Below are 24,378 nucleotides of genomic sequence, written 5' to 3'. Positions count from 1 at the left end.
AACTGTTTTCCTCAGGATATACTGATTCCAGCATTCGGCAGGACTGTGTTCCCTGGCAAATGATGGTCACCTGGTCAGACACTTCGGCTTTTCACTCTCTGATTGGATTGCTTGGCCTACTGCCTCCACCTGTTCCCAATGATCTCTGTTGTCTGACATGACTAGCAGATGAACCGAGACCTTGTATTAATGTTCTTAATCCCTTCTGCTTAGTAAGCTTTCATGCTATTACTAAATGGTTTGTCACTTGCCTGTAGTTGCCTTGGCGTCAACCATTTAGTGATAGCGTGAAAGCTTACCTAGAGGAAGGGATTAAGAACAATGTTAACACAAAGTCCGGGGTCATCCTTTGGTCATATCAGGCAGTGCAGATTGCTGTGAATGGATGAAGGCAGCAGGACAAGTAATCCAATCAGAGAGCAACACGCCGAGGCATCTGAGTGGATGCCCATCACTTGCTGGGGAATATGGTCCTGCCGAATGCTGGGATCAGTATATCCTGAGGAAGATGGTTGAACAGGCAAAACATTGAGGTATGTTTCCGCTCTAACCTGTTTGTTTCCAAACCATTCTGTTTTCCACATTTGTCCTGATGGATTATAGATAGAGATATATTGGGGATGGAACCCAAGTCTGAACACAAAATCCATTTAGGTTTCATATACAACTTATAGCCTGAAGGTAATGCATACAATATTTTTTGATAATTTTACACATGAAACAAAGTTTTTGTAACACTGAACCATCAGAAAGTTAAGGTGTCACAACCTTAGTCACCATTATGGACAGTCTTTTGTTTTGGCATCACCTTCATTCTGGACTCTGAATTCATATGGTATTGATAAGCAATCATTTTCGTACACTTATTCACACAGAGCAGAGAATAAGCAAAAATAGTGAGTAATGCACGTAGGCCTGGTGGTAATGATGGTTTATAACAAACTGGCACCAACAGAGTTTCAGAGCCCAGCATGGGTAAGTGAGGTCAGGTTTGAAATTTTCCACTTGAAACATCATGTCATTGCTCAGAAAGTTTTGGACTTTGGAGCATTTTAGATTTTAGATTTTCAGATTAGGGATGCTCAACCTGTAATAATGATAATAACAGATCTTTTTCTTTTCTTTCAAACTGTTCGCCATTTCCCGCATTAGCGAGGTAGCGTTAAGAACAGAGGACTGGGCCTTTGAGGGAATACCCTCACCTGGCCCAATTCTCTGTTCCTTCTTTTGGGGGGGGGAAAAAAAAAAAAAAAAAAAAAAAAAAAAAAAAAAAAAGAGGGGAGGATTTCCAGCCCCCCGCTCCCTCCCCTTTTAGTCGCCTTTTACGACACGCAGGGAATACGTGGGAAGTATTCTTTGTCCCCTATCCCCAGGGAAAAATAATAACAGATACATGATGAAAATTGTTCTCAGAAAAGTGTGTATGAGTATACCTCTCTGTGTTTTCAAACAGAAATTAGTAGTTTGTGACTTTTCGTCAAATTGTATGTATATATGATTATTAGATGAATACAAGGACTCTGCCCATGAATTTGAATGTAAATGCAAAGACCATGATATAAGAATAATTCAAATATTCTATCTTTGCACCATTCGTTGTTCTATCACATACTTATCTCACTTATTCACAAATGCTTACCCACATACTCAATGATAATAATTTAATTGCAAGTCTCACTTATTCACAAATGCTCACCCGCATACTCAGTGATAATAATTTAATTGTAAAACACACTCATGTAGAAATTACCAACCGTATCACACCAGTCATAATAGTAAAGTTTATCTTTTGCAAGTTATCTTCTTTGAGTGAAAATTCCAAGGCCTAAGCTGTTTCCTCTGTTAGATTATTAGATGGTATTCTACTCATGAAGTATCTTGGCAATCGCATTAAACAAAAAAAGTAAGAGGCAAACAAAACTTACGTTATTGTAACTGTATATCACAGCACGTCAGTCATTCAAGACAGCAGCTCCAGAAATGAATAAAGAAATGACACTGTGTGTCAGGCTCCAGCTGCTTTGGTGTACAAGTAATGGACATGAATAGACTCGAATACGTCAGGAGTTTTCGTAAATTTATTGATGCTTTATTACTTACAACTATTTTCCTGTTCCAGTGTCTCAGTGATGCTTTATATTCCAAAATTGTGATGCAAATATAATGGTACTATTTTGTATGTTAGAATTTTTTATTTTCTTATTTCTGTTTTTTTCAGACCATTCTGCAACCCTCATTTGGTTTGTGATCATGGGTTTGGGAAACACTGATTTAGAGGCATTCTTGTGAAATGTAATTACACAGCAGAAGTGTTGAACATGGGCATGACATTTGCTCTCTTCCACTTCACTATATCTTCCTCCAATGATATTGTGAATGCTTTCAGGGTGAAATCATCATATATCTTGTCACTGAGATGTGTTTCTAATGGTGTGAGCACCAACAACCTTCCTCAGTGGTCCTCATGCTATCTTGAAAAAAGGATTTTTGAAGAAAGGATGTTCTTTCTTGATTCTTCCAGGCTACCACTGCATTTTGGAAATTTCACTGCTTGGCACTGTATTTCTTCCACAAGTGCTTCAAGATAGTTGGTTCCCACCTTTCCAAGGAGGAGAAAGTCCAAATTCTTAGGAAGCAAGAAAATATGGGTACACTTGAAATTCTAGTGCAGTGTGGGTTCAAAATGCATGATCAGTCACCTGCAACCCCTCATCAGTGTCTTGCCTCATTCAGATCAAGACCCTATGAACCTAAAACATGGACTTTGAATACTTCAGGAACCTTGCCAGTTTCATGCCAAGACTTCTGTAGATGGTAATCAAGACCAATGGAGAGATGACAAAGTTCTTAAATGCAAGTTTGACATCACCTTTGGAAGTGTATGGGGAGGTAGACAAGATTTTTTTTGTGGACATTGTAGGATGAATTAGATTGATATAGATTGATATTGTATATGGAGATGGTGTGCTGTGATTGGACTGAACCAGGTTATTTGAAGCAGTAATAGTAATATCCATGGAGTGGTCTTTAGGGCTTATCTGTAGGTGATAGGTACTGGTTTTGATACATTACACAGGACAGCTTGACAGTGGAGATGTGCAAATGAGGCCATTGTTCTTTTGCTCTAGACCTTACCTTGGTAAAGCAGGAGAGAAAATTCTACACAAATGGAAGTAATGAGTGGCAGGACACTTGTCAATGTAAATGTGTCTTGTTTTTGTTTTACAGAAATTAGTTAAATTTCACTGTGACTGAAATTTAGAGTAAATTTTAATGTTATTTTTCTTGTTAACAGGGTTTTGCAGCTGATGAATTTGACAGACACATGCCTTCCACAGGGAGGTTGTGAACGCCGTGAATTAGCCACAATATCTTTTTTTGAGCAGTTTCGGAAAATTTATGTTGGAGATCAAGTTCACAAGACCTCCAAGTTTTATCGACGACTCTCAGAAATCCTTGGACTTAATGATGAGTCCATGGTTTTAGCTGTATTTGTTAGAAAGATGTAAGTAAGATATATGTCTGTAGCAGTTTTCACAGTGAATAAACAAAGCTTCTGTTTTGCATAGAATGAGAGAATTTAGAAAGCCTTTAAAAGGTTTGTTAAAGTATCTAGCCTCATGAAATAGGTTTCAGACCAGACCTACTTAGAAACCACCATCTATGGTCCAACACTATTGCCACATCTCCCATTTTAGTAATTAAGAGACTGAAGAGTTTTTATGTTATAGTTTTATTGCTAACACTTGATTTGGAAAGCTTCTTTGGATCTTATTTAATAAAGGGCCTTTAAAAGATCTAGTAAAGTATCTTGCCTCATGCAATAAGTTTCAGGCCGGACCTGAAATGGCTTAACACCAGTGCCACATTTCCCATTTCGTTTATAGAGACTGAATCGTTATTCATCTTATAGTTTTGGTGCTACAAACTTGATATGGAAGACATTCAAAGCACTGAACTTTCAGCAGTATTAATGGCAAATACACAAATAGTTGCTGAGAATTATATGATGTGATTTTTTTTCTTTTTTTTCTTTTTTTCCAAAAGAAGGGACAGAGAAGGGGGCCAGATGAGGATATTCCCTCAAAGGTCCAGTCCTCTGTTCTTAACGCAACCTCGCTAATGCGGGAGATGGCGAATAGTGTGAAAGAAAGAAAAGATTTTTTGTGAAACACACAGTAACTATCACAATAATTCCTCTGTTTAAGAATGCTAGAACTCTGAAATTCTTTGAAGTTCAGAGCAACATTTTATGTTTTAGGTAAGACTCAGTATCTTAATCTCCTATGTTGTCTGCTTGCTCATCAGGTCTTTTGCAGTTAGTTGGTTCATTTAATGTATTCACAGTGTGGTAAAGATGGTTCTCTTTAAATCTTAGTGACAAGAGAGGTATAACATTTTGGTAGTTTTTACAGTTAATTGGAACTTAAAGATTGATTTGATTATTTAAGTGCTAGCTTTGTATAGCATTAGCAGGACATTTTATAATGGGATATCCAACTGGATTGAAAGGTAGAAAGCATAAGTTTGAGTATGATTTTGAAATTTATATGTTTAAGCCACATATTTTGATTAAAGTATATATTTAAGCTCCTGTTTAGGTCCTCTGTTGATTTGCCTTCCTTTACATGAATGATTTGAGATGATTTCAGTTGCATCTAGCGTCAGGATAAAAGTTTTGACTAATGGATTCCATTGTTAATTGCTGGCCTAGCCATAATTTTTTTCCAGGTTTGACCAAAATTCTGTTCCACTTCATGATAAATGCCCTTCACAGGAATGTTTGTTCTTGAATTTTGTTTTGATCCCTGCATGTTTTAGCTAGTTCCTAACCTGACTTTTCATTTTCTTAAGCTCTGTCACCCAGATTCATATTTACTTCATGATGTAGGGGCTTTCAGATTACCTATTTTTCCTAGGTGAATTATGAAAAAGAAAGAATCTCTTGTTGAAAACTGCTGGATCGATTGTTATAGATGTATTTTGTTTTAAATGGTAAACTAAATGAGTTATGTTTTTGTTGGTCCAATTTTTTATATACTGGACTTTGTTTTTCAAGTTTACACATAATACATCACACCCTCTCAAACTCCCTGCACCCCTAGGACAAACACCCAGCGAACAACAGCACAGAATACTCAGTCTTACTCTTCACAAGCAAAACCTACTATAGGTCAGATCCCCAGTGACTAACTAAACATCCTGCAACTTATCACCAGAGTTCACAGTATCCACTTAACCTTCATTCAAGAAACCAGACTCACATCCAAGTCCTCCCTCCCACGTTTCAACAGCTATACAACCATAAGAGAAGAGAGACAACATGGACATGTACAAGGAATCAAAACAGTTGTCCACATAACTAAATCATTCTCCATTACTAATGACACTAGAGCAATACCCTAGAAAGGCAATTCTTATGAATAAAGTTGCACAGAATAATTACAATATAATCAACACCTTCCTACCTCCCCTATCCACATGCCCCTCCAGATATGCTCTGTAACTGCAAAACTTGACCAGTGTACTTTACACATCTCTGAAGATTTTAGTACCTACAACCACACATGGCTCAGCACTCACACTACACCACAAGGAAAGGCTGTAGGCTTTAGATTTACCCATCTTGGAAGAGAGAAGGCTGAGGGGTGACCTGATTACAACCGTAGTTATTAAAAGGTATTGGTAAAGTGGATATATATATTTATATTATTTTTTTTATTATACTTTGTCGCTGTCTCCCGCGTTTGCGAGGTAGCGCAAGGAAACAGACAAAAGAAATGGCCTAACCCCCCCCCATACACATGTATATACATACGTCCACACACGCAAATATACATACCTACACAGCTTTCCATGGTTTACCCCAGACGCTTCACATGCCTTGATTCAATCCACTGACAGCACGTCAACCCCGGTATACCACATCGCTCCAATTCACTCTATTCCTTGCCCTCCTTTCACCCTCCTGCATGTTCAGGCCCAGATCACACAAAATCTTTTTCACTCCATCTTTCCACCTCCAATTTGGTCTCCCTCTTCTCCTCGTTCCCTCCACCTCTGACACATATATCCTCTTGGTCAATCTTTCCTCACTCATTCTCTCCATGTGCCCAAACCACTTCAAAACACCCTCTTCTGCTCTCTCAACCACGCTCTTTTTATTTCCACACATCTCTCTTACCCTTACGTTACTCACTCGATCAAACCACCTCACACCACACATTGTCCTCAAACATCTCATTTCCAGCACATCCATCCTCCTGCGCACAACTCTATCCATAGACCACGCCTCGCAACCATACAACATTGTTGGAACCACCATTCCTTCAAACATACCCATTTTTGCTTTCCGAGATAATGTTCTCGACTTCCACACATTCTTCAAGGCCCCCAGAATTTTCGCCCCCTCCCCCACCCTATGATCCACTTCCGCTTCCATGGTTCCATCCGCTGCCAGATCCACTCCCAGATATCTAAAACACTTCACTTCCTCCAGTTTTGCTCCATTCAAACTCACCTCCCAATTGACTTGACCCTCAACCCTACTGTACCTAATAACCTTGCTCTTATTCACATTTACTCTTAACTTTCTTCTTCCACACACTTTACCAAACTCAGTCACCAGCTTCTGCAGTTTCTCACATGAATCAGCCACCAGCGCTGTATCATCAGCGAACAACAACTGACTCACTTCCCAAGCTCTCTCATCCCCAACAGACTTCATACTTGCCCCTCTTTCCAAAACTCTTGCATTTACCTCCCTAACAACCCCATCCATAAACAAATTAAACAACCATGGAGACATCACACACCCCTGCCGCAAACCTACATTCACTGAGAACCAATCACTTTCCTCTCTTCCTACCCGTACACATGCCTTACATCCTCGATAAAAACTTTTCACTGCTTCTAACAACTTTCCTCCCACACCATATATTCTTAATACCTTCCACAGAGCATCTCTATCAACTCTATCATATGCCTTCTCCAGATCCATAAATGCTACATACAAATCCATTTGGGGAGTAAAGTCAGGGGTTAGTGAGAGGACAAGAGCAAGGGAAGGAGTAGCAATACTCCTGAAACAGGAGTTGTGGGAGTATGTGATAGAATGTAAGAAAGTAAATTCTCGATTAATATGGGTAAAACTGAAAGTTGAAGGAGAGAGGTGGGTGATTATTGGTGCATATGCACCTGGGCATGAGAAGAAAGATCATGAGAGGCAAGTGTTTTGGGAGCAGCTGAATGAGTGTGTTAGTGGTTTTGATGCACGAGACCGGGTTATAGTGATGGGTGATTTGAATGCAAAGGTGAGTAATGTGGCAGTTGAGGGAATAATTGGTATACATGGGATGTTCAGTGTTGTAAATGGAAATGGTGAAGAGCTTGTAGATTTATGTGCTGAAAAAGGACTGATGATTGGGAATACCTGGTTTAAAAAGCGAGATATACATAAGTATACTTATGTAAGTAGGAGAGATGGCCAGAGAGCGTTATTGGATTACGTGTTAATTGACAGGCGTGCGAGAGAGAGACTTTTGGATGTTAATGTGCTGAGAGGTGCAACTGGAGGGATGTCTGATCATTATCTTGTGGAGGCTAAGGTGAAGATTTGTATGGGTTTTCAGAAAAGAAGAGTGAATGTTGGGGTGAAGAGGGTGGTGAGAGTAAGTGAGCTTGGGAAGGAGACCTGTGTGAGGAAGTACCAGGAGAGACTGAGTACAGAATGGAAAAAGGTGAGAACAATGGAAGTAAGGGGAGTGGGGGAGGAATGGGATGTATTTAGGGAATCAGTGATGGATTGCGCAAAAGATGCTTGTGGCATGAGAAGAGTGGGAGGTGGGTTGATTAGAAAGGGTAGTGAGTGGTGGGATGAAGAAGTAAGAGTATTAGTGAAAGAGAAGAGAGAGGCATTTGGACGATTTTTGCAGGGAAAAAATGCAATTGAGTGGGAGATGTATAAAAGAAAGAGACAGGAGGTCAAGAGAAAGGTGCAAGAGGTGAAAAAAAGGGCAAATGAGAGTTGGGGTGAGAGAGTATCATTAAATTTTAGGGAGAATAAAAAGATGTTCTGGAAGGAGGTAAATAAAGTGCGTAAGACAAGGGAGCAAATGGGAACTTCAGTGAAGGGGGCTAATGGGAAGGTGATAACAAGTAGTGGTGATGTGAGAAGGAGATGGAGTGAGTATTTTGAAGGTTTGTTGAATGTGTTTGATGATAGAGTGGCAGATATAGGGTGTTTTGGTCGAGGTGGTGTGCAAAGTGAGAGGGTTAGGGAAAATGATTTGGTAAACAGAGAAGAGGTAGTGGGAGCTTTGCGGAAGATGAAAGCCGGCAAGGCAGCAGGTTTGGATGGTATTGCAGTGGAATTTATTAAAAAAGGGGGTGACTGTATTGTTGACTGGTTGGTAAGGTTATTTAATGTATGTATGACTCATGGTGAGATGCCTGAGGATTGGCGGAATGCGTGCATAGTGCCATTGTACAAAGGCAAAGGGGATAAGAGTGAGTGCTCAAATTACAGAGGTATAAGTTTGTTGAGTATTCCTGGTAAATTATATGGAAGGGTATTGATTGAGAGGGTGAAGGCATGTACAGAGCATCAGATTGGGGAAGAGCAGTGTGGTTTCAGAAGTGGTAGAGGATGTGTGGATCAGGTGTTTGCTTTGAAGAATGTATGTGAGAAATACTTAGGATATATATATATATATATATATATATATATATATATATATATATATATATATATATATATATATATCTTTCTTTCTTTTCTTTCATACTATTCGCCATTTCCCGCATTAGCGAGGTAGCGTTGAGAACAGAGGACTGGGCCCTTGAGGGAATATCCTCACTTGGGCCCCTTCTCTGTTCCCTCTTTTGGAAAATTAAAAAAAAAAGTGAGAGGGGAGGATTCCCAGCCCCCCGCTCCCTCCCCTTTTAGTCGCCTTCTACGACACGCAGGGAATACGTGGGAAGTATTCTTTCTCCCCTATCCCCAGGGATAATATATATATATGTATATATATATATATATATATATATATATATATTTTTTTTTTTTTTTTTTTTTTTATACCTCGTCGCTGTCTCCCGCGTTTGCGAGGTAGCGCAAGGAAACAGACGAAAGAAATGGCCCAACCCCCCCCATACACATGTACATACATACGTCCACACACGCAAATATACATACCTACACAGCTTTCCATGGTTTACCCCGGACGCTTCACATGCCTTGATTCAATCCACTGACAGCACGTCAACCCCTGTATACCACATCGCTCCAATTCACTCTATTCCTTGCCCTCCTTTCACCCTCCTGCATGTTCAGGCCCCGATCACACAAAATCCTTTTCACTCCATCTTTCCACCTCCAATTTGGTCTCCCTCTTCTCCTCGTTCCCTCCACCTCCGACACATATATCCTCTTGGTCAATCTTTCCTCACTCATTCTCTCCATGTGCCCAAACCACTTCAAAACACCCTCTTCTGCTCTCTCAACCACGCTCTTTTTATTTCCACACATCTCTCTTACCCTTACGTTACTTACTCGATCAAACCACCTCACACCACACATTGTCCTCAAACATCTCATTTCCAGCACATCCATCCTCCTGCGCACAACTCTATCCATAGCCCACGCCTCGCAACCATACAACATTGTTGGAACCACTATTCCTTCAAACATACCCATTTTTGCTTTCCGGGATAATGTTCTCGACTTCCACACATTTTTCAAGGCTCCCAAAATTTTTGCCCCCTCCCCCACCCTATGATCCACTTCCGCTTCCATGGTTCCATCCGCTGACAGATCCACTCCCAGATATCTAAAACACTTCACTTCCTCCAGTTTTTCTCCATTCAAACTCACCTCCCAATTGACTTGACCCTCAACCCTACTGTACCTAATAACCTTGCTCTTATTCACATTTATATATATATATAAAATGAGCTAACATATTTCATAGGGATATTTTATAACCCTAAAGTTAAGGCCTAGATCCCTTAGGGGAGTGGTTGAGAAATTTAGGAGGGTATGTGTCATCCTATATAGGGCAGAAACCAAGGCCACTCTGAGTATCCATATTATTGGTGTTAAAAAAAAGATTAGTGCTACTGTTAATACTCTGTGGAGATTTTAGTATCCACAGTCACACATGGCTCAGCACTCACTCACACACACACACACACTACAAGGAAAGGCTGTAGGCTTTAGATTTACCCACCTAGGAAGAGAGAAGTCTGAGGGATGACCTGATTACAACCTTAAAGTTATTAAAAGGGATTGGCAAAGTGGATATATATAAAAAGAATGAGCTAACATATTTCATATGGATATCTTATAACCTAAAGTTAAAGCGTAGATCCCTTAGGAGAGTGGTTGAGAAATTTAGGAAGGTATGTGTCGTCCTATATAGGGTAGAAACCAAGGCCACTCTGAGTATCCATAATATTGGTGTTAAAAAAAGAAGATTAATGCTACTATTAATACTCCTGGTGTTCCTTAGACAGCTGTGTAAGCCTCCCAGCATTTAAGGGTTAATGACTTGGACCATAGTTTCTTGACGTCTGTTAGAGCAACTTCTGGGCAAACACTTTTTGAAGCCGTGTGCATACTTGGCGAGGCTGCATTACAGAAGATCACTTGTGGGTTAACATTTTTTCGTTTAGCTACAGAGATCTTCCAAGCCCTTCCCTGGGAACTTTTTGAATTTTGAACTCATGCACTTGTAGGATCCCCAACAGCTTTTCTGGTAGTTAGGACTGATGTTTTGAATCCGGGTGGAATTTTGTTCTTTAGATTATTATATAGCCCTTCAAGGGATACAGAAGTGCGGTTGTTCATTTCCCAGAGCATACTGAACATGGGTGCTTTGTGGGTTTTTTTTATGAGCAAAACTCTGTGTGTCAGATACCAGATGCACAGTGCTCCAGTGGATCCTCATCTCCTTTATTTTTTGTGGCAAGTTTATGTTCCTGAGTGTGTCTTGAGAACTATTTTCCAAACTTCTTATCTCCAGGGAATGTACTATCGAGGCAGATGCCTTTTCCAAATCAGATGCTACCAATAGATTTAATTAAAGAGTGTGGCTTTTGCAGTTGATTTTCTCTCCTTTTGAGTGGCACATCAGTGGATCTCTCTGCTACCAGAACCTTTGTGTTACTTTCAGTATATGTTTTTCTCTATTTTTTTAGAAGTAAGGGTGGTTAGAACAGGTCCTCCATCCTTTGCTTATAGTTGTTGGAGTTATTTCTCCAAGTTATTGTATTGGGAAAAGTTTTTTTCAACAAATTCTTTTTTTAAGATTCAAACCCTGATAACCTCAAAGTGGAAGGACTTCTTGATACCATGCACCTCCTACAGGCAGAGGTTTTTGGTATGCTAATGTATGATCTTTTACATAATATGTGCCATGTTACACAACTCAGTACAGACTGCCTTGAAATACATTTGCCTTCCATGAAGAATCTGATGTCTTAGATATGGCTTGCGTTTTCAGGTTACATTTTTCTGATGTTTTACAGTGCAGAACAAGGCCTGTAGTGCTTCCACCTCTTAAGAGTGCCCTTTAAGAACCCTAGTCTCTAGGTTTGGGGGGCTTTGTAACAGTTTTGATTTGAGATGTTCTTCACCAGACCTTCCTTTGAGGAAAGTGTTTGCCAGTTCCTTCACAGCCCAATTTGGAGATTTCGTTTTTTAGACCTATTACAGTCCGGAATCCGTAATGGCAGTTTAGCTCCTCATCATTTCTTATGAACTTTTATCTTTATAGCTTTGGGCTCAGGGAGGAGAGTTAGTAACTTTTGTACTAAGTCTTGACACAAGAATTTTGTTTTGCACAGTCTGTTAAGATGTTTAAATTCAGCAAAATCCCCTGCTTTTGTCCTAGAATGAAATGATCAGGTCTGGTTGTAGCCATTTTTCATCTACTCTTGGAACTTTCAAGAGAGCTTCCTTCCTTATGCCCAGTTGCTTCTCTTGACCACTTGAATCACCAGGATTGCCATCGGTACCTTTAATTTGTACATCTTAGTTCAAAACCAGTCCTTCCCAGCAAGATGTATGTATCTGCAGTACTTGCTGCAGCAGCATATGTACTGGAATTAGAACAGTACAGAGAAAATTAGTGGGGTCCCTACACAAGAATGACAGAAATTGTGAAGGATTTCACATCCTTTTTGTAGATATCGAACACTTTTTTTTTAATTGACTTTGGTTTTCCATTAGAGCATGTGAGAAGATGGTCTTTACCTTGGCCTTCGTAGAGAACCGTTTTGGAGAAATTCTAGTATAAAGACTTTTAGCACCCTTCCACCTTCATCAGAATTTTACCTTAGATGCGAATCAACCCTGTGGTCCTGGGATTCCCTCATAAGGAGAATTGATTTTCAGTGCTCCTTTGATTCAGTGTCTCTCTCTCTCTCTCTCTCTCTCTCTCTCTCTCTCTCTCTCTCTCTCTCTCTCTCTCGTCTGTCTGTCTCTCTCTGTCTGTCTCTCTCTCTCTGTCTGTCTCTCTCTGTCTCTCTGTCTCTCTCTCTCTCTCTCTCTCTCTCTCTCTCTCTCTCTCTCTCTCTCTCTCTCTCTCTCTCTCTCTCTCTCTCTCTCTCTCTCTCTCTCGGTTACTCTTATATGAAAGTTTTTTTTTCTAACCCTCCTCCTTGTGTAGGTCTGCTCATTTGCTAATGCAATAAACCTTAAAGGAGAGAAGGATAGGGTTTGAAAATTGGAAATAATTTTTTCTTTGAGTTGGGGACCCATGAACAATTTTTTATGGTTTTCTTACCCTGCTAGGTATCACTTGTCATTTTCAAAAACCTCTTGTCATTGCTATTTCTCACCAGTTTTCCACTTCCTCAGATTTTTGCTTTCTCATCTGGTAAGAGCACTCACATTGACTGCAGTTCAGAATAGTCTACAGAATTTCATATTGCATTCTTATCCCTAGTTTACTGTTAAAATAATATCTGATGAACATTGAAAATAATGTTTTAATGTCATTAGATTCCAAAAGGTAAATTGCATGAGTAATATAAAATGATTGATGGATTTTATTGGTTTTAGATGTTAATGTAAATATTTTTCATTATATGTTTTCATTCCAGTATCACCAACCTTAAGTATTGGGGCCATTGTGAACAAATTTTGACTCGCACCTTGACGCTTCTATCAGACCTGTCCATCAGTTATAATAGTGTTCGTAAACTTGTCAAACTTGAGGAGGTGCAGTTCATGCTCAATAACCACACGGTGAGTTTAATGTTTACCTTTTCTCTGGAACCACTATATTGTAGCAGTAATGTAGATAAGGTAGATAGTAACCTTCCAGTCCTCGAATGAAGTACAAGATACACATTTTGTATGATGGGAGTTCAGTCAGTTTGCCCCTCCAATATGGCTATGGTCTTGTGGCATAGATATTGTATGAGTGTTTATTTTTGTGCTGTTTATACATGATTAGGGGTGTGATTACTTATTTTTTGCAACATAGGGAGTGAGTGAGTTCTGTGTTCATGGGGCTCCATCTCTTGAATTCTATTCAGTATTATGTAAAAGTTTGAACTTTTCATTGTATTGTTTAAATGTAAAGTTTCCTTGCTGAGCTTGTTTCATGTATCCACAAACTTTTTTTTTAGAAGAGTTGCTTACATTCTCAATATCTTTGTTTATTACCTTGATTCTTACTTAGTTTCCTGTTATTTCCTTTTTTGTAACCTCTCATTTTTAGTTTTGAAAAACTTCATCAGGTAAAATGAGGAACCAAGAAACCTTTGTGTTGTAATCATGGCTCCCCTCTATCTTCACTCTTTCAATATAGATAATTTCATGTCTGGTAGTCCCTCCCTATAGCACAGTTTTCATGCACTTTGGATATGATCTTGGCTGCTGCATTGGCCCTATTCCAGTAGGTAAATCTTTCTTTTCAAGTGGAAAGTTATAAAAGTGAAGGTTTTAGGATGATCAAACACAGGCATTCAAAATGATTGAAGGCATTGGTCATGTCCATCTAGCACCTTACATAGTAGTTAGGTTCATCTGATTTCACTAGAAGTAGTGGTTACAAACTTGTGGGCAAATATTTTACCTCAGGCAAGGCAAAATACTTCTTGAACAGATTGTTGACATATTGAATGATCCACCAATTAAAGTGGTTAAATGTAGTACTATAGATGTTATTATTATTATTATTATTATTATTATTTTGTTTTGTCGCTGTCTCCCACGTTTGCGAGGTAGTGAAGGAAACAGACGAAAGAAATGGCCCAACCCACCCCCATACACATGTATATACATACACGTCCACACACGCAAATATATACATACCCATACATCTCAATGTACACATATATATACACACACAGACACATACATATGTACACATGCACACAATGCACACTGTCTGCCTTTATTGATTCCCATCGCAACACATGGAATAACATCCCCCTCCCCCCTCATGTGTGCGAGGTAGCGCTAGGAAAAGACAACAAAGGCCCCATTCATTGACACTCAGTCTCTAGCTGTCATGCAATAATGCCCGAAACCACAGCACCCTTTCCACATCCAGGCCCCACACAACTTTCCATGGTTTACCCCAGATGCTTCACATGCCCTGATTCAATCCATTGACAGCACGTCGTCCCTGGTATACCACATCGATCCAATTCACTCTATTCCTTGCCCGCCTTTCACCCTCCTGCATGTTCAGGCCCTGATCACTCAAAATCTTTTTCACTCCATCTTTCCACCTCCAATTTGGTCTCCCACTTCTTCTCGTTCCCTCCACCTCCGACACACATATCCTTTTGGTCAATCTTTCCTCACTCATTCTCTCCATGTGCCCAGACCAATTTCAAAACACCCTCTTCTGCTCTCTCAACCACACTCTTTTTATTTCCACACATCTCTCTTACCCTTGCATTATTTACTCGATCAAACCACCTCACACCACACATTGTCCTCAAACATCTCATTTCCAGCACATCCACCCTCCTGCGCACAACTCTATCCATAGCCCACGCCTCGCAACCATACAACATTGTTGGAACCACTATTCCTTCAAACATACCCATTTTTGCTTTCCAAGATAATGTTCTCGACTTCCACACATTCTTCAAGGCTCCCAGGATTTTCACCCCCTCCCCCACCCTATGATTCACTTCCGCTTCCATGGTTCCATCCGCTGCCAGATCCACTCCCAGATATCTAAAACACTTTACTTCCTCCAGTTTTTCTCCATTCAAACTTTCCTCCCAATTGACTTGACCCTCAACCCTACTGTACCTAATAACCTTGCTCTTATTCACATTTACTCTTAACTTTCATCTTTCACACACTCTACCAAACTCAGTCACCAGCTTCTGCAGTTTCTCACATGAATCAGCCACCTTCACTGTATCATCAGCGAACAACAACTGACGCACTTCCCAAGCTCTCTCATCCACAATAGACTGCAATCTTGCCCCTCTTTCCAAAACTCTTGCATTCACCTCCCTAACAACCCCATCCATAAACAAATTAAACAACCATGGAGACATCACACACCCCTGCCGCAAACCTACATTCACTGAGAACGAATCACTTCCCTCTCACCCTACACATACACATACCTTACATCCTCGATAAAAACTTTTCACTGCTTCTAGCAACTTGCCTCTCACACCATATATTCTTAATACCTTCCACAGAGCATGTCTATCAACTCTGTATCATATGCCTTCTCCAGATCCATAAATGCTACATACAAATCCATTTGCTTTTCTAAGTATTTCTCACATACATTCTTCAAAGCAAACACCTGATCCACACATCCTCTACCACTTCTGAAACCACACTGCTCTTCCCCAATCTGATGCTCTGTACATGCCTTCACCCTCTCAATCAATACCCTCCCATATAATTTCCCTGGGAATACTCAATTTGAGCACTCACTCTTATCCCCTTTGCCTTTGTACAATGGCACTATGCAAGCATTCTGCCAATCCTCAGGCACCTCACCATGAATCATACATACATAGATATGTATGTTTAAGAATAGAATTGAAAAAATTTTTACTTGAAATCCATGACTAATGTTATTTGCACTTTCTTAGCTGCATGAAAACATTATGTTTTATATTTTTTTTATTTCATTTATTATACTTAATCACCATCTCCGTGTTAGCAAGGTAGCGCAAGGAAACAGATGAGAAATGGCCCAACCCACCAACTCAGATACACAAGTATATACATAAACGCCCACACATGCACATATACATACATTTCAATGTATTTATTATTTATTTATTTGTTTTACTTTGTCGCTGTCTCCCACTTTAGTGAGGAAGCACAAGGAAACAGACGAAAGAATGGCCCAACCCACCCACATACACATGCATATACATACATGTCCACACATGCAAATATACATACCTATACATCTCAACGTATACATATATATACACACACAGACATATACATATATACACATGTACAACTGTATTGTTAACTGGTTGGTAAGGTTATTTAATGTATGTATGATTCATGGTGAGGTGCCTGAGGACTGGCAGAATGCTTGCATAGTGCCATTGTACAAAGGCAAAGGGGATAAGAGTTGAGTGCTCAAATTACAGTGGTATAAGTTTGTGGAGTATTCCTGGTAAATTATATGGGAGGGTATTGATTGAGAGGGTGAAGGCATGTACAGAGCATCAGATTGGGGAAGAGCAGTGTGGTTTCAGAAGTGTAAAGGATGTGTGGATCAGGTGTTTGCTTTGAAGAATATTTTTTTTTTTATTATACTTTGTCGCTGTCTCCCGCGTTTGCGAGGTAGCGCAAGGAAACAGACGAAAGAAATGGCCCAACCCCCCCCCCCCCCATACACATGTATATACATACGTCCACACACGCAAATATACATACCTACACAGCTTTCCATGGTTTACCCCAGACGCTTCACATGCCCTGCTTCAATCCACTGACAGCACGTCAACCCCGGTATACCACATCGCTCCAATTCACTCTATTCCTTGCCCTCCTTTCACCCTCCTGCATGTTCAGGCCCCGATCACACAAAATCTTTTTCACTCCATCTTTCCACCTCCAATTTGGTCTCCCTCTTCTAGTTGTCCCCTCCACCTCCGACACATATATCCTCTTGGTCAATCTTTCCTCACTCATCCTCTCCATGTGCCCAAACCACTTCAAAACACCCTCTTCTGCTCTCTCAACCACGCTCTTTTTATTTCCACACATCTCTCTTACCCTTACGTTACTCACTCGATCAAACCACCTCACACCACACATTGTCCTCAAACATCTCATTTCCAGCACATCCATCCTCCTGCGCACAACTCTATCCATAGCCCACGCCTCGCAACCATACAACATTGTTGGAACCACTATTCCTTCAAACATACCCATTTTTGCTTTCCGAGATAATGTTCTCGACTTCCACACATTCTTCAAGGCCCCCAGGATTTTCGCCCCCTCCCCCACCCTATGATCCACTTCCGCTTCCATGGTTCCATCCGCTGCCAGATCCACTCCCAGATATCTAAAACACTTCACTTCCTCCAGTTTTTCTCCATTCAAACTCACCTCCCAATTGACTTGACCCTCAACCCTACTGTACCTAATAACCTTGCTCTTATTCACATTTACTCTTAACTTTCTTCTTCCACACACTTTTCCAAACTCAGTCACCAGCTTCTGCAGTTTCTCACATGAATCAGCCACCAGCGCTGTATCATCAGCGAACAACAACTGACTCACTTCCCAAGCTCTCTCATCCCCAACAGACTTCATACTTGCCCCTCTTTCCAAAACTCTTGCATTTACCTCCCTAACAACCCCATCCATAAACAAATTAAACAACCATGGAGACATCACACACCCCTGCCGCAAACCTACATTCACTGAGAACCAATCACTTTCCTCTCTTCCTACACGTACACATGCCTTACATCCTCGATAAAAACTTTTCACTGCTTCTAACAACTTTCCTCCCACACCATATATTCTTAATACCTTCCACAGAGCATCTCTATCAACTCTATCGTATGCCTTCTCCAGATCCATAAATGCTACATACAAATCCATTTGCTTTTCTAAGTATTTCTCACATACATTCTTCAAAGCAAACACCTGATCCACACATCCTCTACCACTTCTGAAACCACACTGCTCTTCCCCAATCTGATGCTCTGTACATGCCTTCACCCTCTCAATCAATACTCTCCCATATAATTTACCAGGAATACTCAACAAACTTATACCTCTGTAATTTGAGCACTCACTCTTATCCCCTTTGCCTTTGTACAATGGCACTATGCACGCATTCCGCCAATCCTCAGGCACCTCACCATGAGTCATACATACATTAAATAACCTTACCAACCAGTCAACAATACAGTCACCCCCTTTTTTAATAAATTCCACTGCAATACCATCCAAACCTGCTGCCTTGCCTTGCCGGCTTTCATCATGTATGTGAGAAATACTTAGAAAAGCAAATGGATTTGTATGTAGCATTTATGGATCTGGAGAAGGCATATTATAGAGTTGGTAGAGATGCTCTGTGGAAGGTATTAAGAATACATGGTGTGGGAGGCAAGTTGTTAGAAGCAGTGAAAAGTTTTTATCGAGGATGTAAGGCATGTGTACGTGTAGGGTGAGAGGGAAGTGATTGGTTCTCAGTGAATGTAGGTTTGCGGCAGGGGTGTGTGATGTCTCCATGGCTGTTTAATTTGTTTATGGATGGGGTTGTTAGGGAGGTGAATGCAAGAGTTTTGGAAAGAGGGGCAAGTATGCAGTCTGTTGTGGGTGAGAGAGCTTGGGAAGTGAGTCAGTTGTTGTTCACTGATGATACAGTGCTGGTGGCTGATTCATGTGAGAAACTGCAGAAGCTGGTGACTGAGTTTGGTAAAGTGTGTGAAAGAAGAAAGTTGACAGTAAATGTGAATAAGAGCAAGGTTATTAGGTACAGTAGGGTTGAGGGTCAAGTCAATTGGGAGGTTAGTTTGAATGGAGAAAAACTGGAGGAAGTGAAGTGTTTTAGATATCTGGGAGTGGATCTGGCAGTGGATGGAAGCATGGAAGCGGAAGTGAATCATAGGGTGGGGGAGGGGGCAAAAATTTTGGGAGCCTTGAAGAATGTGTGGAAGTCGAGAACATTATCTCGGAAAGCAAAAATGGGTTTGTTTGAAGGAATAGTGGTTCCAACAATGTTGTATGGTTGCGAGGCGTGGGCTATGGATAGAGTTCGCAGGAGGGTGGATGTGCTGGAAATGAGATGTTTGAGGACAATATGTGGTGTGAGGTGGTTTGATCGAGTAAGTAATGTAAGGGTAAGAGAGATGTGTGGTAATAAAAAGAGTGTGGTTGAGAGAGCAGAAGAGGGTGTTTTGAAATGGTTTGGTCACATAAAGAGAATGAGTGAGGAAAGATTGACTAAGAGGATATATGTGTCAGAGGTGGAGGGAATGAGGAGAAGTGGGAGACCAAATTGGAGGTGGAAAGATGGAGTGAAAAAGATTTTGATCGATTGGGGCCTGAACATGCATGAGGGTGAAAGGCGTGCAAGGAATAGAGTGAATTGGAACGATGTGGTATACCGGGGTCGACGTGGTGTCAATGGATTGAACCAGGGCATGTGAAGCTTCTGGGGTAAACCATGGAAAGTTGTGGGGGCCTGGATGTGGAAAGGGAGCTGTGGTTTCATTGCATCATACATGACAGCTGGAGACTGAGTGTGAACGACTGTTGCCTTTGTTGTCTTTTCCTAGCGCTACCTTGCGCGCATGCGGGGGAGGATTTGTCATTTCATGTGGCGGAAATGAATAAAAGGCAGCAAGTATGAATTATGTACATGTGTATATATATATATATATATATATATATATATATATATATATATATGTTAATGTGCTGAGAGGTGCAACTGGAGGGATGTCTGATCATTATCTTGTGGAGGCTAAGGTGAAGATTAGTATGGGTTTTCAGAAAAGAGGAGTGAATGTTGGGGTGAAGAAGGTGGTGAGAGTAAGTGAGCTTGGGAAGGAGACCTGTGTGGGGAAGTACCAGGAGAGACTGTGTACAGAATGGAAAAAGGTGAGAACAATGGAAGTAAGGGGAGTGGGGGAGGAATGGGATGTATTTAGGGAATCAGTGATGGATTGCGCAAAAGATGCTTGTGGCATGAGAAGAGTGGGAGGTGGGCTGTTTAGAAAGGGTAGTGAGTGGTGGGATGAAGAAGTAAGAGTATTAGTGAAAGAGAAGAGAGAGGCATTTGGACGATTTTTGCAGGGAAAAAATGCAATTGAGTGGGAGAAGTATAAAAGAAAGAGACAGGAGGTCAAGAGAAAGGTGCAAGAGGTGAAAGAAAGGGCAAATGAGAGTTGGGGTGAGAGACTATCAGTAAATTTTAGGGAGAATAAAAAGATGCTCTGGAAGGAGGTAAATAGGGTGCGTAAGACAAGGGAGCAAATGGGAACTTCAGTGAAGGGCGTAAATGGGGAGGTGATAACAAGTAGCGGTGATGTGAGAAGGAGATGGAATGAGTATTTTGAAGGTTTGTTGAATGTGTCTGATGACAGAGTGGCAGATATAGGGTGTTTTGGTCGAGGTGGTGTGCAAAGTGAGAGGGTTAGGGAAAATGATTTGGTAAACAGAGAAGAGGTAGTAAAAGCTTTGCGGAAGATGAAAGCCGGCAAGGCAGCAGGTTTGGATGGTATTGCAGTGGAATTTATTAAAAAAGGGGGTGACTGTATTGTTGACTGGTTGGTAAGGTTATTTAATGTATGTATGACTCATGGTGAGGTGCCTGAGGATTGGCGGAATGCGTGCATAGTGCCATTGTACAAAGGCAAAGGGGATAAGAGTGAGTGCTCAAATTACAGAGGTATAAGTTTGTTGAGTATTCCTGGTAAATTATATGGGAGGGTATTGATTGAGAGGGTGAAGGCATGTACAGAGCATCAGATTGGGGAAGAACAGTGCGGTTTCAGAAGTGGTAGAGGATGTGTGGATCAGGTGTTTGCTTTGAAGAATGTATGTGAGAAATACTTAGAAAAGCAAATGGATTTGTATGTAGCATTTATGGATCTGGAGAAGGCATATGATAGAGTTGATAGAGATGCTCTGTGGAAGGTATTAAGAATATATGGTGTGGGAGGCAAGTTGTTAGAAGCAGTGAAAAGTTTTTATCGAGGATGTAAGGCATGTGTACGTGTAGGAAGAGAGGAAAGTGATTGGTTCTCAGTGAATGTAGGTTTGCGGCAGGGGTGTGTGATGTCTCCATGGTTGTTTAATTTGTTTATGGATGGGGTTGTTAGGGAGGTAAATGCAAGAGTCCTGGAAAGAGGGGCAAGTATGAAGTCTGTTGGGGATGAGAGAGCTTGGGAAGTGAGTCAGTTGTTGTTCGCTGATGATACAGCGCTGGTGGCTGATTCATGTGAGAAACTGCAGAAGCTGGTGACTGAGTTTGGTAAAGTGTGTGGAAGAAGAAAGTTAAGAGTAAATGTGAATAAGAGCAAGGTTATTAGGTACAGTAGGGGTGAGGGTCAAGTCAATTGGGAGGTGAGTTTGAATGGAGAAAAACTGGAGGAAGTGAAGTGTTTTAGATATCTGGGAGTGGATCTGTCAGCGGATGGAACCATGGAAGCGGAAGTGGATCATAGGGTGGGGGAGGGGGCGAAAATTTTGGGAGCCTTGAAAAATGTGTGGAAGTCGAGAACATTATCTCGGAAAGCAAAAATGGGTATGTTTGAAGGAATAGTGGTTCCAACAATGTTGTATGGTTGCGAGGCGTGGGCTATGGATAGAGATGTGCGCAGGAGGATGGATGTGCTGGAAATGAGATGTTTGAGGAAAATGTGTGGTGTGAGGTGGTTTGATCGAGTAAGTAACGTAAGGGTAAGAGAGATGTGTGGAAATAAAAAGAGCGTGGTTGAGAGAGCAGAAGAGGGTGTTTTGAAATGGTTTGGGCACATGGAGAGAATGAGTGAGGAAAGATTGACCAAGAGGATATATGTGTCGGAGGTGGAGGGAACGAGGAGAAGAGGGAGACCAAATTGGAGGTGGAAAGATGGAGTGAAAAAGATTTTGTGTGATCGGGGCCTGAACATGCAGGAGGGTGAAAGGAGGGCAAGGAATAGAGTGAATTGGAGCGATGTGGTATACAGGGGTTGACGTGCTGTCAGTGGATTGAATCAAGGCATGTGAAGCGTCTGGGGTAAACCATGGAAAGCTGTGTAGGTATGTATATTTGCGTGTGTGGACGTGTGTATGTACATGTGTATGGGGGGGGGGGTTGGGCCATTTCTTTCGTCTGTTTCCTTGCGCTACCTCGCAAACGCGGGAGACAGCGACAAAGTATAAAAAAAAAAAAAAAAAAAAAAATGTCTGTGTATGTATATATATGTATACGTTGAAATGTATAGGTATGTATATTTGCATGTGTGGATGTATATGTATATACATGTGTATGTGGGTTGGTTGGGCCATTCTTTCGTCTGTTTTCTTGCACTACCTTGCTAACGTGGGAGACAGCGACAAAGTATAATAAAATATTTTTATTATAATACTTTGTCGCTGTCTGGCGTTAGCGAGGTAGTGCAAGGAAACAGACGAAAGAATGGCCCAACCCACCCACATACACATGTATATACATACACGTCCACACACGCACATATGAATACCTTTACATTTCAGTGTATACATATATATACATACACATACATATATACATGTGAACATGATTCATACTTGCTGCCTTTATTTATTCCCCCCCCTCTCCCTGCATGCGCATGAGGTAGTGCTAGGAAAAGACAACAAAGGCCACATTTGTTCACAATCAGTCGCTAGCTGTCGTGTAATGCACTGAAGCCACAGCTTCCTTTGCACATCCAGGCACCAAAGACCTTTCCATGGTTTACCCAAGATGCTTCGCATGCCCTGGTTCAATCTGTTGACAGCCCATTGACTACGGAATACCACATCGTTCCAATTCACTCTATTCCTTGGACACCTTTCGCCCTCTTGTATGTCCAGTCCCAGATCGCTCAAAATCCTTTTCATTCTATCCTTCAACCTCCAAATTGGTCTCCTGCTTCTCATTCCCTCCACCTTTGACATATATATTCTCTTTGTCAATCTTCCCTCACTCATTCTCTCCATGTGACCAAATCATTTCAATACACCATCTTCTGCTCTCTCAAACACACTTTTTATTACCACATATCTCTCTTACCCTTTCATTACTTATTTGGTCAAACCACCTCACACCACATATTGTCCTCAAGCATTTCATTTCCAACACATCCACCCTCCTCCTCACTTTACTTAACTTTTTATTTGTTGTGTATTGTGAATGTTTTTTGCCTTCCATGTTATTCTTGGTATGTTCTCAGTGTTAGCAGGGTATAGCATAAGAAGAGAAAGCTAGCTATTTATTCTGTTCTTTATGCTGTACATGGCCTTCCTCTCTAATTAGAAAAACCATTCTTAGCACCTTTTGGTGACCACCTTGGGTTGGTGCTGAGATCTGTGAAATGTGAGTGCTTTGGCTTCGAAGAGCCAAAGGGTAGGTGACTTAAGCCAGGGGTCAGTCACCAGCTAGCTGAGAGGGTAAAACTTGAAGAGCAGAGGCTGATTCAAATTGCTTGAGAAAGGTGGCAAAGCAGGGCTTCGTTACCAGTTTGATGGGATCAGGAAGGAATCATGACTTGATATTCCTGTGGAATGTCTCATTGCCCTGAGGGTGCAGCCTTGAAGAGGAGATTTTTCATTCCCCTAAACCCACATTTTTACTTTGAATTTAAGAGGTGTCTTTTGAAATATTTTTAGAGCCTTTTTATACTGTGAATACATTATCATGTTTGATCTTACCTCATGTATTTCAGAGAAACATATTGTGATGTTAGTGGAAGAAACAATAAATCTATTCGACTTTTTAAAAAATTATTATTAGATTTATGTTATAACTAAGATGAGAAGAGAGGAGACATAGGTTGTATGTTTGAGGAAAGAAGTCTGGATGTTCTGGTTCAGAGTGAACAAAACTCAAGAGTAAAGGGGGAAGAATGGTTTGGAAATTCATAGCAGTAATTTCAGGGATTTGTGAGATGACAAAAGCTAAGGAAGTAGTTGCACTGTTTCTGAAGCAGGAGTTGTGGGAGTGTGTGAAAGAGTGGAAGGCAGTGAACTCTAGATTGATATGGGTAAAAATGATAGTGGATGGTGAGATATAGGTGATTTTTAGTGCTTATGTACCTGGCAATGAGAAGAAAGATCATGAGAGGCAAGTATTTTGGGAATACCTGAGTAAGTGTGTCAGCAGTTTTGATGCAAGAGATTAGGTATTAATGATGGTTGATTTGAATTCTAAGGTGAATGTGTGG

The 24,378-nt window shown here is 40.8% G+C and overlaps 1 protein-coding gene and 1 non-coding gene across 2 annotated transcripts in view; both read left to right on the top strand.

Annotated features, from left to right (window-relative positions):
- Nucleotides 1-24,378, top strand: part of Ranbp16 (Ran-binding protein 16) — a 334,729-nt gene that overhangs the window by 117,678 nt on the left and 192,673 nt on the right. The window contains exons 11-12 of the mRNA XM_071690784.1: nucleotides 3,296-3,505; nucleotides 13,108-13,252. Coding sequence (XP_071546885.1) covers nucleotides 3,296-3,505; nucleotides 13,108-13,252 — 355 coding nt within the window. The remainder of the gene's footprint in view (nucleotides 1-3,295; nucleotides 3,506-13,107; nucleotides 13,253-24,378) is intronic.
- LOC139751294 (U6 spliceosomal RNA) lies at nucleotides 12,083-12,185 on the top strand. Its single transcript, XR_011713323.1, has one exon. It is a non-coding gene; the product is annotated as a U6 spliceosomal RNA (small nuclear RNA).

Source organism: Panulirus ornatus, chromosome 1 (assembly GCF_036320965.1).
Source record: "Panulirus ornatus isolate Po-2019 chromosome 1, ASM3632096v1, whole genome shotgun sequence".
Lineage (NCBI taxonomy): Eukaryota > Metazoa > Arthropoda > Malacostraca > Decapoda > Palinuridae > Panulirus > Panulirus ornatus.
This window is presented reverse-complemented; position numbering and strand designations above follow the sequence as displayed.